Source organism: Amblyraja radiata, chromosome 7 (assembly GCF_010909765.2).
Source record: "Amblyraja radiata isolate CabotCenter1 chromosome 7, sAmbRad1.1.pri, whole genome shotgun sequence".
Lineage (NCBI taxonomy): Eukaryota > Metazoa > Chordata > Chondrichthyes > Rajiformes > Rajidae > Amblyraja > Amblyraja radiata.
Genome location: NC_045962.1, coordinates 54,756,367 through 54,770,468, shown reverse-complemented (window position 1 = coordinate 54,770,468; position 14,102 = coordinate 54,756,367). Strand labels below are relative to the sequence as shown.

The 14,102-nt window shown below is 42.9% G+C and overlaps 1 protein-coding gene across 1 annotated transcript; it reads left to right on the top strand.

Moving 5' to 3' along the window:
- Positions 1 to 2,624: 2,624 nt before the first annotated feature.
- On the top strand, positions 2,625 to 11,971 carry LOC116975440 (secreted phosphoprotein 24-like). The gene is made up of 6 exons (XM_033024563.1): positions 2,625 to 3,001; positions 3,231 to 3,334; positions 5,780 to 5,908; positions 7,918 to 8,199; positions 9,356 to 9,400; positions 10,661 to 11,971. The coding sequence occupies exons 1-6, from the start codon at positions 2,950 to 2,952 to the stop codon at positions 10,700 to 10,702; spliced, it is 654 nt and encodes a 217-aa protein (XP_032880454.1). The 5' UTR covers positions 2,625 to 2,949; the 3' UTR covers positions 10,703 to 11,971.
- The last annotated feature ends 2,131 nt before the right edge of the window (positions 11,972 to 14,102 follow it).

Below are 14,102 nucleotides of genomic sequence, written 5' to 3'. Positions count from 1 at the left end.
AAGCTGGCAGAAATGATTTTAACTGTAAAAATCTTGTGAAAGTTGACATTTTTAAAGGTTGAATCAAGTATCAAGTATCAAGTATCCTTTATTGGCATTCAGACATTTCAGTCTGAACGAAATTTCGTGCCTTGCAGTCATAACATAGAATAAAATAACAAAACACACAATAAACACAGATTTAACATCCACCACAGTGAGTCTACCAGGCCCCCCTCACTGTGATGGAAGACAAAAGTCTTAAAGTTCTTGTCTCTTCCCTACTTGTTCTCCCTCTGCGTTGAGGCGATCCAAGCCTCCAATGTTGTGACCCCGCTGGGTGATGGTAAGTAAACCCCGCGGCTGAATCCGAGCTCCACGAACGGGCCAGTTCAACTCCGCGGCCCGGGGCGGTCGAAGCTGCCGAAGCTGCCACCATTCAGTCCAGCGGATGAAGCTGTTGTTGCGGGAGCTCCGGAAAACAGGTCACCAACCTGTGACCTGCGAGCTCCCGACATTGTCGTCCACTGGGCCCACGGCCGAGTCCACTGGGCCTGCGGCCGAGCCTCCGAGGCTCCGAGTTCGGGTCACCGCTGCCGCAACGCCGCCACAGCCCCGAAGTCGGCCAGTCTCGCCTTGGTAAGTCCTGGCTGGCTCTGCCGCCATAGACGGAGACGGGGGATACGACAAGAAAAGGTCGCATCCCTCCGAAGGAAGAGACTAAACAAGTTTCTCCCCCCCCCCCCACACATACACAACTAAAATAAACTAAAATAAACTGTAACAACGGGACAAGAAAAACAAAAAAGAAAAAAACAAACGGACTGCAGGCGAGCCGCAGCTGGGAGGGAGGTGGGGGAGAGAGGGGGGAGAGAGAGAGAGGGGGGAGTGAAGGGGAGAGCGAGGGGGAGAGAGTGTGGGGGAGGGGCAAGAGAGGGGGAAGGGGAGAGAGGGGGAGAGAGAGGGGGAAGAGAGAGGGAGGAGAGAGAGGAGGGAGAGAGGGGGAGAGAGAGGGGAGAGAGGGAGGAGAGAGAGGGGGAGAGAGAGGGGGAGAAAGAGAGGGGGGAGAGAATGGGGGAGAGAGAGAGAGAGCGGGGCGAGAGAGGGCGGTAGGCCAGGGCTGAGCCGAGGCAGCAGAGCCCAGCCGAGACAGCCGAGCCCAGCCAAGGCAGCCGCTTGCAGTGCGATGAAGAATGGCGCACGGAGCAGATCCATTGTGACGTCATCAGCGAAAGACAGCAGTTTTTAAATTCAAAGTTTTTTCAGATTTTTGAACATTTTCACTAATAACTCGAGAAATAAAGCATGAATATTTCACATAAGGCGATTTCGGACTCCACGGGAAAAATCTCTATCGGAATATGAAAAAAAATTACCGTTAGCGCATCACTTTTCGAGAAGATGTTATTATACACACGCAAATCAACGTACAAGATGAGTTTTATGTATAGAGATATGATGGGTCAAGCACAGGCAGGTGGGACTAGTGTAGATGGGGCATGTTGGATGGCATGGGTGAGTTGGGCCAAAGGGCCTGCTTCTACGCTATGTTTCTTTGATTCTAAGCCAGTGCGTCACCTGAAGGCTTGATTTGGGAGAAGTTTTTTATGGAGCTGTCAGTGTTCCATCAGCCAAAACATCAAACCAAGAAACATCTGTTCTTGCAGGTGAACCTATAAAGACAAAATATTAAAGATATCAAGAATTCCAAAAGCTTGTGTCCTGGGGCTCTTAAAGTGAAGGATGCATTGATGACGTTACTTCAAATTTCCCTACTCTCTGCAACAATTCTAGCTAATTGGAAGGAGCATAATCTAACTGTGTTTTAAGAATCAAGGAAACATGAAATCTGGGAACTGTAAATTGAATTGGAGTCAATTGAAGCAAAAAAACTTCAGATGTTGGAAATCAGAAATACAAACTGAAAACGCTTACAGTAATCACTGGTTCTGATGAAAGGTCATTGAATAGAACCATTACTTTGCTCCCTTCCCCATAGATGGTGCCGGAACAGCATCATCTGCTTTTGTGTTAGCCTGTTAACTGATACTGGGAACGATAAGGATTTGGTAACAAGAAAATCAAAATGATTGATCAATATGACAATTTTATGAAAAGGCAATGGTAATTGATAAATGTTACGGAGATTTTTGAGGATGTAACTAGTATGATAGATAGGGGGAACTGGTAGATAGAGAATATCTGGATTTTCACCAAATAGTTAATGATCTCCTATATAGTCACAAAAAGTAAGGGTTCAATAAGTTGATGAAAAAACATATTAGAATATTGATTGTAGGTCAGATAAAAGGAAATAAGAACAAACATTCTTAAAGCTTTTTCCCTTGAAACACAAGCTTGGTTTCTCTATCTACAGATACACTAGGCCAGATGAATATTGCCAGCAGTATCTATTTTACTTCCAATTTCCATGATCTGTACAATTTTGCTTTGGATATCTAAAAAATAGCTTCCAACAGTTGTTTTGTTTTCCCCTCCAGTCTCTTGTCCAGATCATTACCACTATACACTTCATGCACACATTGAATGCATTATGAGTGAGAAACTGGTTGGCAGGCATATATTCTCAGGAAATAGTAAATCCTTCAAATTATAAACTCACTACAACAACATCCCACGAGGAATTGTCAAGGAGAAGATCTTAACACCAATTGTTTGGGCTCCTGTTATTTGCTGTTCCTTCTACTCTGTAAAGTTTACAACTGAGTGCTAACATCTTTAGAACAGAAACATCTGGCTGTAGTTATGGAAACTTTTTTCAGATTACAGCACACTTGTCAGCAGATTTCCGTGCCCACAATCACCAAGCTGAGCAAACATGAGTCAGTGTTTGACTGCGGTGGAGGTGCAGGATATAAAGACCGAAGGCAGGGAGGTGAAGGCAGATCGAGAAAGAGAAGCAGCAACTGAACTCTGAGAACACAACCGGCTGATCCCACACGAGGCAAAATGAAATCCTTCCTCCTCGCCATCGCTGCCGTGCAGATCCTCCATTGCTCAGGTAGGTACTAGGGTGAGGGAGGGCCTCAGAAAGCAATGAGTTACTGGTAATGAGCTTCAGTCAGCGATAATTCACTGCTGTGTAAGAGTAATACACTGTAAAGTGTTCCGTGCACTGAACTTCCAGCTGTTATTCATTTATTCCAATGAGCATTAAATGGTGCCTCCAAACTAGAGAGGCTGAGTTTATCCTAGAGTATTTTCTACAACTGTTCCTTCTCTGTCTGCAGGAGTACCAAACCCCGAGGATGCTCTGAGAGCAGCAATAACAAAGCTGAACGAGATAAGTGAAATCAGTCATCTCTGTGGCATAATCCGCAGCACAATAACAGATGTAAGCATCTTCTGGTCTCTGAATGCTTTATAAAATATATGTAATATAACTTTATTTGTATAGCACTTTTCATACAATTGAATGCAACCCAAAGTGCTTTTTCACAAAAACACAGGTCTAAACAAAAACACAATTTAATCCGAAAAAAAGTTAATTACATAAAAAGCACAGATTTATATAAAAATGTAAAATAAAAAAATAAAAAATAGAGTGTAAAAGGACAAAAAACAACAACACAGGTCAAATACAGAGTCCCATATACTTTATGAGCATGCAAACTGCTGAAGGGTATGCTGAGATAAATCCAAGAGAATAAAGGTAAATTTTACAATGTCATCAGAAGAAATAAAGTCCGTTAAAAGCTTGATTGAAAAGATAAGTTGTTAGCTGCCGTTTAAAAATGTCAACTCTCATAGCCCTGTGTAGGGTATTCCACAGCTTGGGGCTGTAATTGAAAAAGGCTGCTTCACCAATTTTCTTATTGCTGCATCATTGAGAGGCTAATAGGCTGGCATCAGAAGACTTGAGCGCTTGAGTAGGGGCATAGGGAAGGAGGGACTGTAAAATATGCTGCTCCTAAGCCATATAGGGCTTTATAGACAAGAAGGGGGACTTTGTAGTCTATCCTGGATCTCACAAGGAGCCAATAAAGGGGTATAATACTAGGGTGATATGTTCCCTTTTCTTGGTATTTGTTAAAAGCCAGGCTGTGGCATTTTGAATGAGCTGTAATTTGTTGGTGCTTTACTACTTAAACTATGGATACATATTACTGGCTGAAGTTAAACATTGGCTATGAATAGGAGCAAAATATTGCGCAACTCACTCTACTGAGCATGGACCACGGTTGGACATAAAGCATTCATTGATTCTGATTAGAGTAAAATTTGTGGGGAGAATGTACAGTTCCATGAAGATTTGCTGAGAAACCATCTTCCTTTATCTCCTGAAGATAGACAGAAAATGCTGGAGTAACTCAGCGGGAGAGGCAGCATCTCTGGAGAGAAGGGATGATGCTGCCTGTCCTGATGAATTATTCCAGCATTTTGTGTCTATCTTTGGTGTAATCCAGCATCTGCAGTTCCTTCCTGAACATTTCTTTATCTCCCTCTTTGCTGTTTTGCAAATAACTACCAGGATAATTATCAATAGGGGATCTTAGTTCCCTCTCACCTCTAGATACAGGGTATTGTCAGAGTTAGTTTTCAACTGCGGTTGTTTTCCTGGGTGGATTTATGTTCCTGGATCAAATTGGGACTCCACAGCACACATCAGAGGTTGCAGTACAGTAGCTTCCTGGGATGATACCCATGACCATTCCACTCTGTGGCATCTGAAGGCCAAGATGAGGATGCCCAGAACATTAAGGATGAGCCGGTTTGTGTATAGTCAGGATAAGTGGGTTTGCTTCCTCAGTGCTCCAAGGAAAATATTTGCGAGTGTCACCTCCCCTCGCCATATACATCTCACGTAGAGCCGTGCTCTGGCTCTACGCATCCAGCTGCCGACTACAGCCACCATGTTCAGAGACTGTCTATGATGATAGCATCTCACCTGCAGTCACTAGATCCTTGAACCTATAAAAACCTGTTGACAACATTCCACACTCTATCACAACCCTCTGCAATCCCGGTGTTCCTGTAATTACCACCTACCCCAGTTACAACTAGTACTCACAATTACATATCCATTCCCTAAAGAGGATCAAAATCATCCTCACGATCCCGATAACCACTTCCCTTCCCACTATTACACCTCTCTAAGAAGACTAGATCCACAGAAAGACAATACATGCTTCCTGTGACCACAACCTCAACTAATCCTGTCCTTTGGTGATTATTATGCAAGACCTGCACTTCTTGCACTCATAGCCCATCCATTATGGTCATACCCCAAGCTCTCATGACCACAACAACCCTCCATAAACTCTCATAATAACACTGCCCATTTTATGATGAGAGACTCCACCCTCCGACCCACCTCTAGCTACCCTGGCTGCAACAGCCATCCATGCTATGAACTTCTACCTAAATGACACATTGATTTAATTTATTTAACTTGATTAAACTCATTCAGGTCTCATCATGTGGATTGTGTCTCCGTGCTGACAATGTTCTGCTTGTAATTGCCATTTACCAGTTCTGAGCATCCCCAGAAACCTGGCAAGTGGTCTGGCAATCTGTCAGAGAATTGCCTGAGGTCAAAAGAATTGAGTGTTGCCTGCTCTGGTCACTTATTACAGATAATGTTGTTCATAGGTTGCCTGGCAATCCAACAATATTTCAGTAGGCTTCCAGATGCCCCATGGTGCAAACCAGGAGCCAGCCTAACAGTAACACCGGCAGTTTTCCATTTGCAATGTTGAAAGCATCAACTGATATAGCTCAAGACATAGCTGATGATCATGTTTGGGAGCTTATTACTGATATCTATTTCTTTGTGTAGCTTTCTCCCACAGGAAAAATCTCCTACAATGTGGACTTAGCATTTTCTGTTCAAGAAACAGTCTGCTCCAAAAATTCTGGGCTGGAATTTGATGATTCCAGCTGCATCTTCCGACCAGTGAGAATCGCTGTAAGTACTGAGGTCGTGCATTCCCAGCTCAATGCTTGGCTTTGAAATTACCGATAATTAACGTGAAACATTTAATCCATGAATGGAAATATTACGCACCCATGTTTACCAGGAGTATGTCTGTCTTAAGCCTGTGACCTCCTCACTTCTTTTCATTAAAGAGAGAAAGCAGTGTATTTGATCACTGCTGAGTTTGTCATCTGAAATATTCAAGATCCCTGGCAATCAGCCCAGCATGATCACTGTTCTGAACACTGTGGCCAACTGAAATACATAATGTTTTTGTCTTGAAGTGTTTGTGTGCATGAGATAGAGAGAAAGGGGGGCGGGGAGGGGGAGAGAAATCTGCCAACTTGTTGAGAAGACAAATTAAGGCCTCAATCAGAGATAAATTGAGTAAGACCATATTAGCCGGGAATAAAGGGACCTGGTGCTGTTGAGTTGATTTTATGAGGTTCTAAATATTTCAGTTCTGTTTCACAGTTTTGATTCCTGTAAACTGTGACAACATTGCAAGGAATTTTGATCAAATCCTTGTACTGGAGGAAATGTAAAAAATCTTTACATTGTGAAGAATTTAATGGGCTATGTAGTGATGTGGTTTGATACTGGATAAAAGGTAACATCAAGACAAATATTTATATTTGTAGAGTTTATTAGTTCTCATCCAAATTCTTTATATTACATTTCTCTTCTCAGCATTGTATTATAAGCAGCAGTAGCAGGCTAAGAGGCTAACTCTTCATTCTTGAGGTGACTTTCAAGTCCCAAGTGTATCCTTCCTTGCCTGGATCTCCATTGAACTGTCAATGGACAAGCAAGAAGGAAGCTGAGCAGCACAGAGCTGTCCAACACTGGGACACAATCACCCACAAATGAGAAGAGTCCACTGGTCCCTACATTTCTCCATTTCCCATTGCATCAGCTGTGTAAGGCTGACGTTCTTGTCTCTCCTTGAATCAACTTACAATGATGGGTAGAAAGTTGGCCAAATTGCAAAATGACACTGATGCACTACACTGTACTTTAGCTCATTCTGCATATGCCCATTCTTCTCTGTTTGCTTTCTGCTAATGACAGTCATGAGAAATTAAGAATTTATAATAACAAAAATAAAGCTGTGAGCGATAGATACAAAAATCAACCACACCATAGGAGATTGTGGTCTCATCCCCATCTAGGTAGCAGCCAGATCTGTTCTTGCCAATCTCCAGCCCTACCCTTCCTTCCAGGCTCTTTAGATTACACTGCCTACTAAAATAATGGTGTAAAGGCCAGAAATTTGTCCTGGCTTAGAGAGGCCAACATGTTCCTCCCAAGCATCACCAATGGACAAACAAACAATGAACAGCATGAAAAGAATGCCAGTCCGAACTCATTCCAAGTATTTTTGGCAAAACATTGAATTCTCCCAATTTTGTTAGCCCTTGCTGTCTCCTCCCCTTCCCCAGCCCTCGGGCTGTCTCCTCCCATCCCTCAGCCTTCGGGCTCCTCCTTCTTTCCTTTCTTCTCCCCGCCTCCACCCCCCATCAGTCTGAAGAAGGGTTTCGGCCTGAAACGTTGCCTATTTCCTTCGCTCCATAGATGCTGCTGCACCCGCTGAGTTTCTCCAGCATTTTTGTGTACCCTGGATGTCATATATATGGACATCCAACACATTCCACCCAGAAGCTATACAATCCCCTAGTTTTGCACTGTTATGAATAGGGATGTGGTTGAAAGGATCGCTTCTGACCTCTTCAAGATTCACCACGTCTTCAAGCGCACAAACTCTCTCTGTTAAACATATCCCACTTGCCTATTTCACTGGAGACTAAGCTTGCCAAGTTTTCATTTTGAATAGTCAGAACAATACGAAGAGAAAAATAATATCATGTTTGTGTGCCCATTTTATACAAGGAATCTTCGGCTGCAACTTGTGGGGATACGTTGGTACAACATAAGATTTTTCAAAGTCCAGTAGTTGAACATAGGAGTGATCTTCAAGAACTTGGTTTCTGTTTTCTCAGGAGACTGCTGCCTGCAGAAGCCGAGTGAAATATTTGGCCGATGAAGTCCTGGACGTGGATGTGGAATGTCATGGCTTCAGGAAAGTCAAGGGTAATGGAGGCTCGGTGGATAAAGTGAAGGTTAATGGAGTACCATCCAAAGGGGGCAAAGGTCAGAGTGAACCAGCTGCAGGACCACAGAGACCCAGCAAGCCACCCAAAAGGGGAAAAGACTACAGAAAGCCTCATCAAAGATTCCACTACAATGAAGGATCTTCAGAATTAATCAATAGCAGCGAAGAGGTAAATTCATGATGTTCTGAGAATTTAAAATGGGTCATTTTGACCCTTTCTCATGTCACCCTGATAATATTCATCCTTTAGAATCTATAGTAGAAATAAAGTCCCATTAACTTTAAACCACAGAACTCTTAATCTACATTTAATCTTCTCCAATGATCAGCAATGAGACTGCTTGTCAAAAAACTGTCCATATCACTGCATTCACCGTCAAAAATAAATCTTACTCAGTTTTATTAAGCAGAAACAACTCTCCAGAAATCCGTGCACTTGTTAGGCAGCAGAGTAGATCTGATAGAGCCGTTACATCAAAGCTCCAGTGCCCCAGGTTCAATGCTAACCCTTGGGTCTAGACAATGCAGAGTTTCCATGTTCTCCGTGTGACCACGTATATTCGTGTATTTCCTATTGGTGCTCTGGTTTCTGGAACGGGGGGGGGGGGGGGGGGGGTGTTGGTAGGTTAGTTGGCAGCTGTAATTCACCCCCAAGTGTGTGTGGGTGAGGGGTGGAACCTGGGTAAGGTAAATGGGAATGTGGGGAGAATTCAATAGGTTATGTCCGGATCAGTGCTTGGGAGGCAGTGTGGACTCGGTGGGCTGAAGGTTTATGCTATATCTCCATATGATTCTATTACTTCATTTTCTATTTACTGAATGAGTTTAAAACAGCCACACATTTTGACTATTTAGATGATACTATGCCATGTATTTCTACCCACATTTTTTATTCCAAAAGCAAGTTGAACTGACAGCAAATAGAGGAAAACATTGATTATTATAAACTCCAGTGATGGGAAGGAGGGACCAAGATACAATGCTCCTGCCTTTTCAGACCTTTGTCCATAGGGGGTCGATTTTGTCAATTTAATACCCCAAGAGTGAGCTTAGTTAGGATAGCCAATCAGTTCCCAATATCCTCCAGTTGAAGCTGAATTGAATTTTCAGGGCCCATTGGAAAAATGAGCTGCTGGTTAAAAGCGCAATGACTATCCACATTGTTTGGATAAGATCTGGTCATCAGAATGTCTTGTGGACCTTGTCGGGGACAATTGTGAGGAGTGCAGCATTGTGTTTCAGCATTGTTTGATCATTGAATCTACTTTGCTAAATAAACATCTTTTGTTGATTCCTCTGTGCTAAACATATGTATTTTTACGCAGATGAGAATCATCTCAGAAGAATTATCGAATGAGGACTCATCAATGGTAAGCAAACTGACTTACTTTGGATTAGAAATAGCATAATTTCTAGCTTAATCACGTCCTTCCTGTAGTGTGGTGACCAAAACTCCACACCCTACTCCAAATCTGGCCTAACCAATGTTTTGTACAACTGTCTCAACTCCTACGCTGCTGGAGCTGATGAATGCAAGAATACCACAGGCCTTCTTCATTACCACGTCCACCCGTGTTGCCTTAGTGCATGTGTGATTGGTACAAGCTTTCTTTGAAGTTAAGGGAGATAGTATGGAGAATTTTGAGGGGCATAGATAGGGTGGATAGTGAGAAACTTTCCTCCTAACGTGAGAGAAAGGGTTAAGTTGAGGATTGAGTGGGTTAGAGAGAATCTGAGAACATTTTATTTTTAGCCAGAGGATGTTTGGAATCTGGAATGCACTGCCTGAGGGAATGGTAGAGGAAGCAGAGACTCTCACAACATTTAAGAAGTACTTGGAGAAACAGTTAAATATCCACAGCAGAGGAGGTAGTCAGCATGGCCACAACAGGCTGAAAGGCCTGTTTCTGTGCTATATATACACCCGATTGTCTTTCTCAATATTGATGCACCACAACGCAACTGTCTGAGCGTGATATCTGACCCTTCTATCATTCTTGTACAACAAATGTTTGAGAAGAACCACTCAGAAGGATTGAGCCTTGTCTCACACCCATAATAACTTTTGTCTTTCTTGACCAATATTATTTCAATATTTAAATAAAGGGCAGCACAGTGGCTCAGCAGTAAAGCTGCTGCCTTACAGCGTCAGAGACCTGGGTTCATTCCTGACTACGGGTGCTGTCTGTATGGCATTTGTATGTTCTCCCTGTGACCGCGTGGGTTTTCATTGGGTGCTCCTGTTTCCCCCCATAGTCCAAAGACGAGCAGATTTATAGGTTAATTGGCTTCTGCAAAATTGTAAATTGTCTCTAGTATGGATAGTGCAAGTGATTGATGGCCGGTGTGGACTCAGTGGGTTGAATACCCTGTTTCCATGCTGTATTTCTAAAGTCTAAAAGTCTAAAGTCTTTTGTTCAGAGTTAAGTCTGAGATCTTTGACATAACATAGGTAATGTACATTTTATTGCAATTGAAATACACCTCAGAACAATCATCGCTTGGTGGTTTAAAGGTGGGGGTAAACCTGGATTTTTTTTTCTTATTTGGCAATTTCCATATTTATGTATCAACAAGAAAAAAAACTTTTAAACCTAGATTCACTCAATCAATGATTGCATTCATTCTAGGAGCACAATGACGATTCAAGAGCCCGACATCGCCGACACTAACCATGAACGACCTTTTTGAAAAACCAAGTTTGGTATGAATTCAAGGAGACCTTGTTCAGATTGAAGTTAACATTTATACTTGTTGATGTATAAGGGAGACATTTTGCGACGACAAAGAAATCTCTGTACTTTGTAACTGTCCTCTTATGTGTACTGCCTTTCATTTTAAATGTATGTGCGATGTTGCACTCCGACATTCTTCAGATTGTTGTTACTTTTCCCTTCACTGCCAAGTATGGAATTCCAACTCAGGCACCTAGCAATCTGCCTGTGAAATGCTCGTAAAAAGGTCTCTCTGTCTAATCACCGTCAGACATGGACCATTAGCTACAAATTAACCAAAGTGGGATAAATGGGCAAAAAGCCCCAGTGTGAAGGTTCAAATTGTTGAGTTGCTATTATGTGCACCTAATCTGCAACCACAACCTGAAAGCATTTTGTGAGATGGGTCCTACATTTGGACCAAAGCTAAGAGTGACGACTCTGGTGTTATTGAAAACTTCCCTCCTCAAGTTCAATTTCTTGGAGAATTTAGCCTTAATTGCGACCTCAGTCTCTGAATTAGAGCAAGATTTTTAGAAAATTCAAACCGAAATGACACAGCTGGTCTGTTAACATATGAAGATAGGATGTAAAGTTAATGTTTCAGCAGAAGCCCTTTCGTCCCAAATGTTCTCTCAGCACAGGAGACTCTGGAGTAGGGTTTGGCAAACAGTCGAATGTAAAAGAACATACAAATCTTTCCTCCAACCAGTGCAATGTAAGGAACAAGGTGGTGTTAACAGAAGGCTCATTAAACTGCACTGGTGGGGAGGCTTCAATGATCCCATTCATTGCAGGCTCAGGGCAGCAGCTGCTGTGAGCTGGGAGCAAGGGGGAGAGAAGGATGTGGATATGAGGCTGTAAATGGCCCTGTTATTTCTTTATGCCCATTTCTCTTCTGCAGTGTTTACGTAGGATTGGGCCTGTTTCCTGCCCCAGGTGTGGGGTGCGCTCTCCATGGCAGGTCTACTTTCAGCTGGCGCATAGTGTGTGTGTGCGCGTTTGTGTGTGTGTCTGTTTGAGGTTTGGATGCCTTTGCCAGTTCCAGTCAGAAGAACTTGTACATTTGGAACAGACAAATAACTTCAGAGGATCTTTTAAATGCTCTGTCTGTTCTATATGTGTTGCATTTTGCTGGCAACATCAATGTAATATATTTTTGTATAATTGTATACAGTCTTACTGAGAGTGGATCAATAAAAATGACTTTATTGTTGACAAGAAAAATGATTCATGGCCCATTTTCTGCTTAAAGAGTATTCTTCTTGCATAGAACTTTACAGCACAGGAAATTAATTTGGTCAACTATTTTATGTGATGAACATGATGCCAAGACAAACTCTTATTTACCTTCACATGATCCATATGCCTCCATTCTCTGCATATCCACGTGCCTATCCAAAAGTCGCAACACCACTATCGTATCTGCCTTCACCACCAGCCATGGCAATGTTTACCAGGCACACAGGCATTAAAAATAACTTGCCCTGGACATCTTTAAATGTTGTCCCTCTCACTTTAAAGCTATGCCCTCTAGTATTTGATATTTCCATCCTGGGAAGACGTTTCTGACTGTCTACTCTACTTATGCCTCATAATTATATATACCTTTATCAGGTCTCCTATCAACCAGAGAAAACAACCTAAGTCTGTCAAACCTCTCCTTATAGCAAATACCCTCTAACCTTAGCATCATATTGGTAAACCTCCTCTACACCCTTTTCAAAGCCTCCACATCCTTTCTATATTAGGGGGACCAGAATTGTGATATTCCATGTTGTGACAGGTTCTCCTGAAATGTTATTTTTCTTAATGCAATCTTTATCCAATTCCACCATTATTGTGACTACAGCACAACATTGCTCCTAATATAACATAATTTGGAAGAAAACATTTAAACTGATTCACAGAGGCGATAACTGAATGATGGGAAAGATGCATAATTTGGGATGCGCGCTGCCAATGAATGGAAAAAACAGGTGATCTCCACACATGAACTTTAAATGCTTCACATTGCCTATTAAAGCTTCTGCGTTTAGAAGAATGAGGGGGAGACCTCATTGAAACATACAGAATAATGAAAGGCTTGGATAGAGTGAATGTGGAGAGGATGTTTCCACTGGTGCAGGGGTTCCCAACCATTTACTTCCTGTTTATCCCTGGCAACTTTAATAGCACATAACAATGTTATTTCACTTATTTATGAACAACTAATGATGACCAGATACCAGAACCAAACACAGTCCCTGGGGGTAAATTTACCCCAGGTTGGGAACCCTTACACTAGTGGGAGAGTCTATGACTAGAACCCATAACCTCAGCATTGAAGGACATTCTTTTAGGAAGGAGATGAGGAGAAATTCCTTTAGTCTGAGGGTGGTGATTCTGAAGAATTCTTTGCCACAGAAGGCTGTGGAGGCCAAGTCAGTGGATATTTTAAAGGCAGAGATAGATAGATTCTTGATTAGTACAGGTGTCTGAGTTTATGTGGAGAAGGCAGGAGAATTTGGTTAGGAAGGAGAGATAGATCAGCCATGGTTCAATTCAATTCAATTCAATTAACTTTATTTTTCTGTTAGGAACTTTGGTTGGGAACTTTGGTTTCTGCAGCCATACAACAAAAGAAACAATTTTACAAGACACACAACCAACTCAATTCACACAGACATCCATTATAGTGAATCTCCTCCTCACTGTGATGGAAGGCAAAGTCTTGTCTCTCCCCTGCTCTCCAACCTCTCCCGATGTTAAAGCCCCTGCGGGCGATGGTAAGTCCCTGCTCCGGGACTTAAAGTTGGAGCCCCCGGTGGGCGATGTCACCATCCACAGGCCTGCAGCTGGAGCCTCCGAAGCCCCGAAGCCCGGCCGCAGCCGCACGCCACCACAGCTCCCCACGCTCAGAGGCCGGCCAGCCCCATGATGGTAAGTCCGCAGGCTGCAGGCCCTGCGACTGGAGCCCCCAGGTCATTCCAGCTGGAGGCCGCTCCACGGTGCTAGGCCCCAACGACATTGGAGACCCAACAGGGAAAACGTCGGGTCTCCCGTGCAGGCAATAGATTTAAAAGTTTCCCCCACCCCACATATATACAGTTAAAAACAGTATAAAAACCACAGCAAACTACACATTGAACGGCACAAAAAAAGGGCAGACGGACTGCAGGGCCACAGCCGCGAGGTGCCGCCATTTGAATGGCAGAATAGACTTGATGTTGAATGGCGGAATAGACTTGATGTTGAATGGCGGAATAGACTTGATGGGCCAAATGGCCTAATTCTACTCCTATCACATGACCTATGAATGTGGAGGCCGTCATGGGTACTTTTAAGGCAAGATTGACAGATACTTTTGGTAAGGATG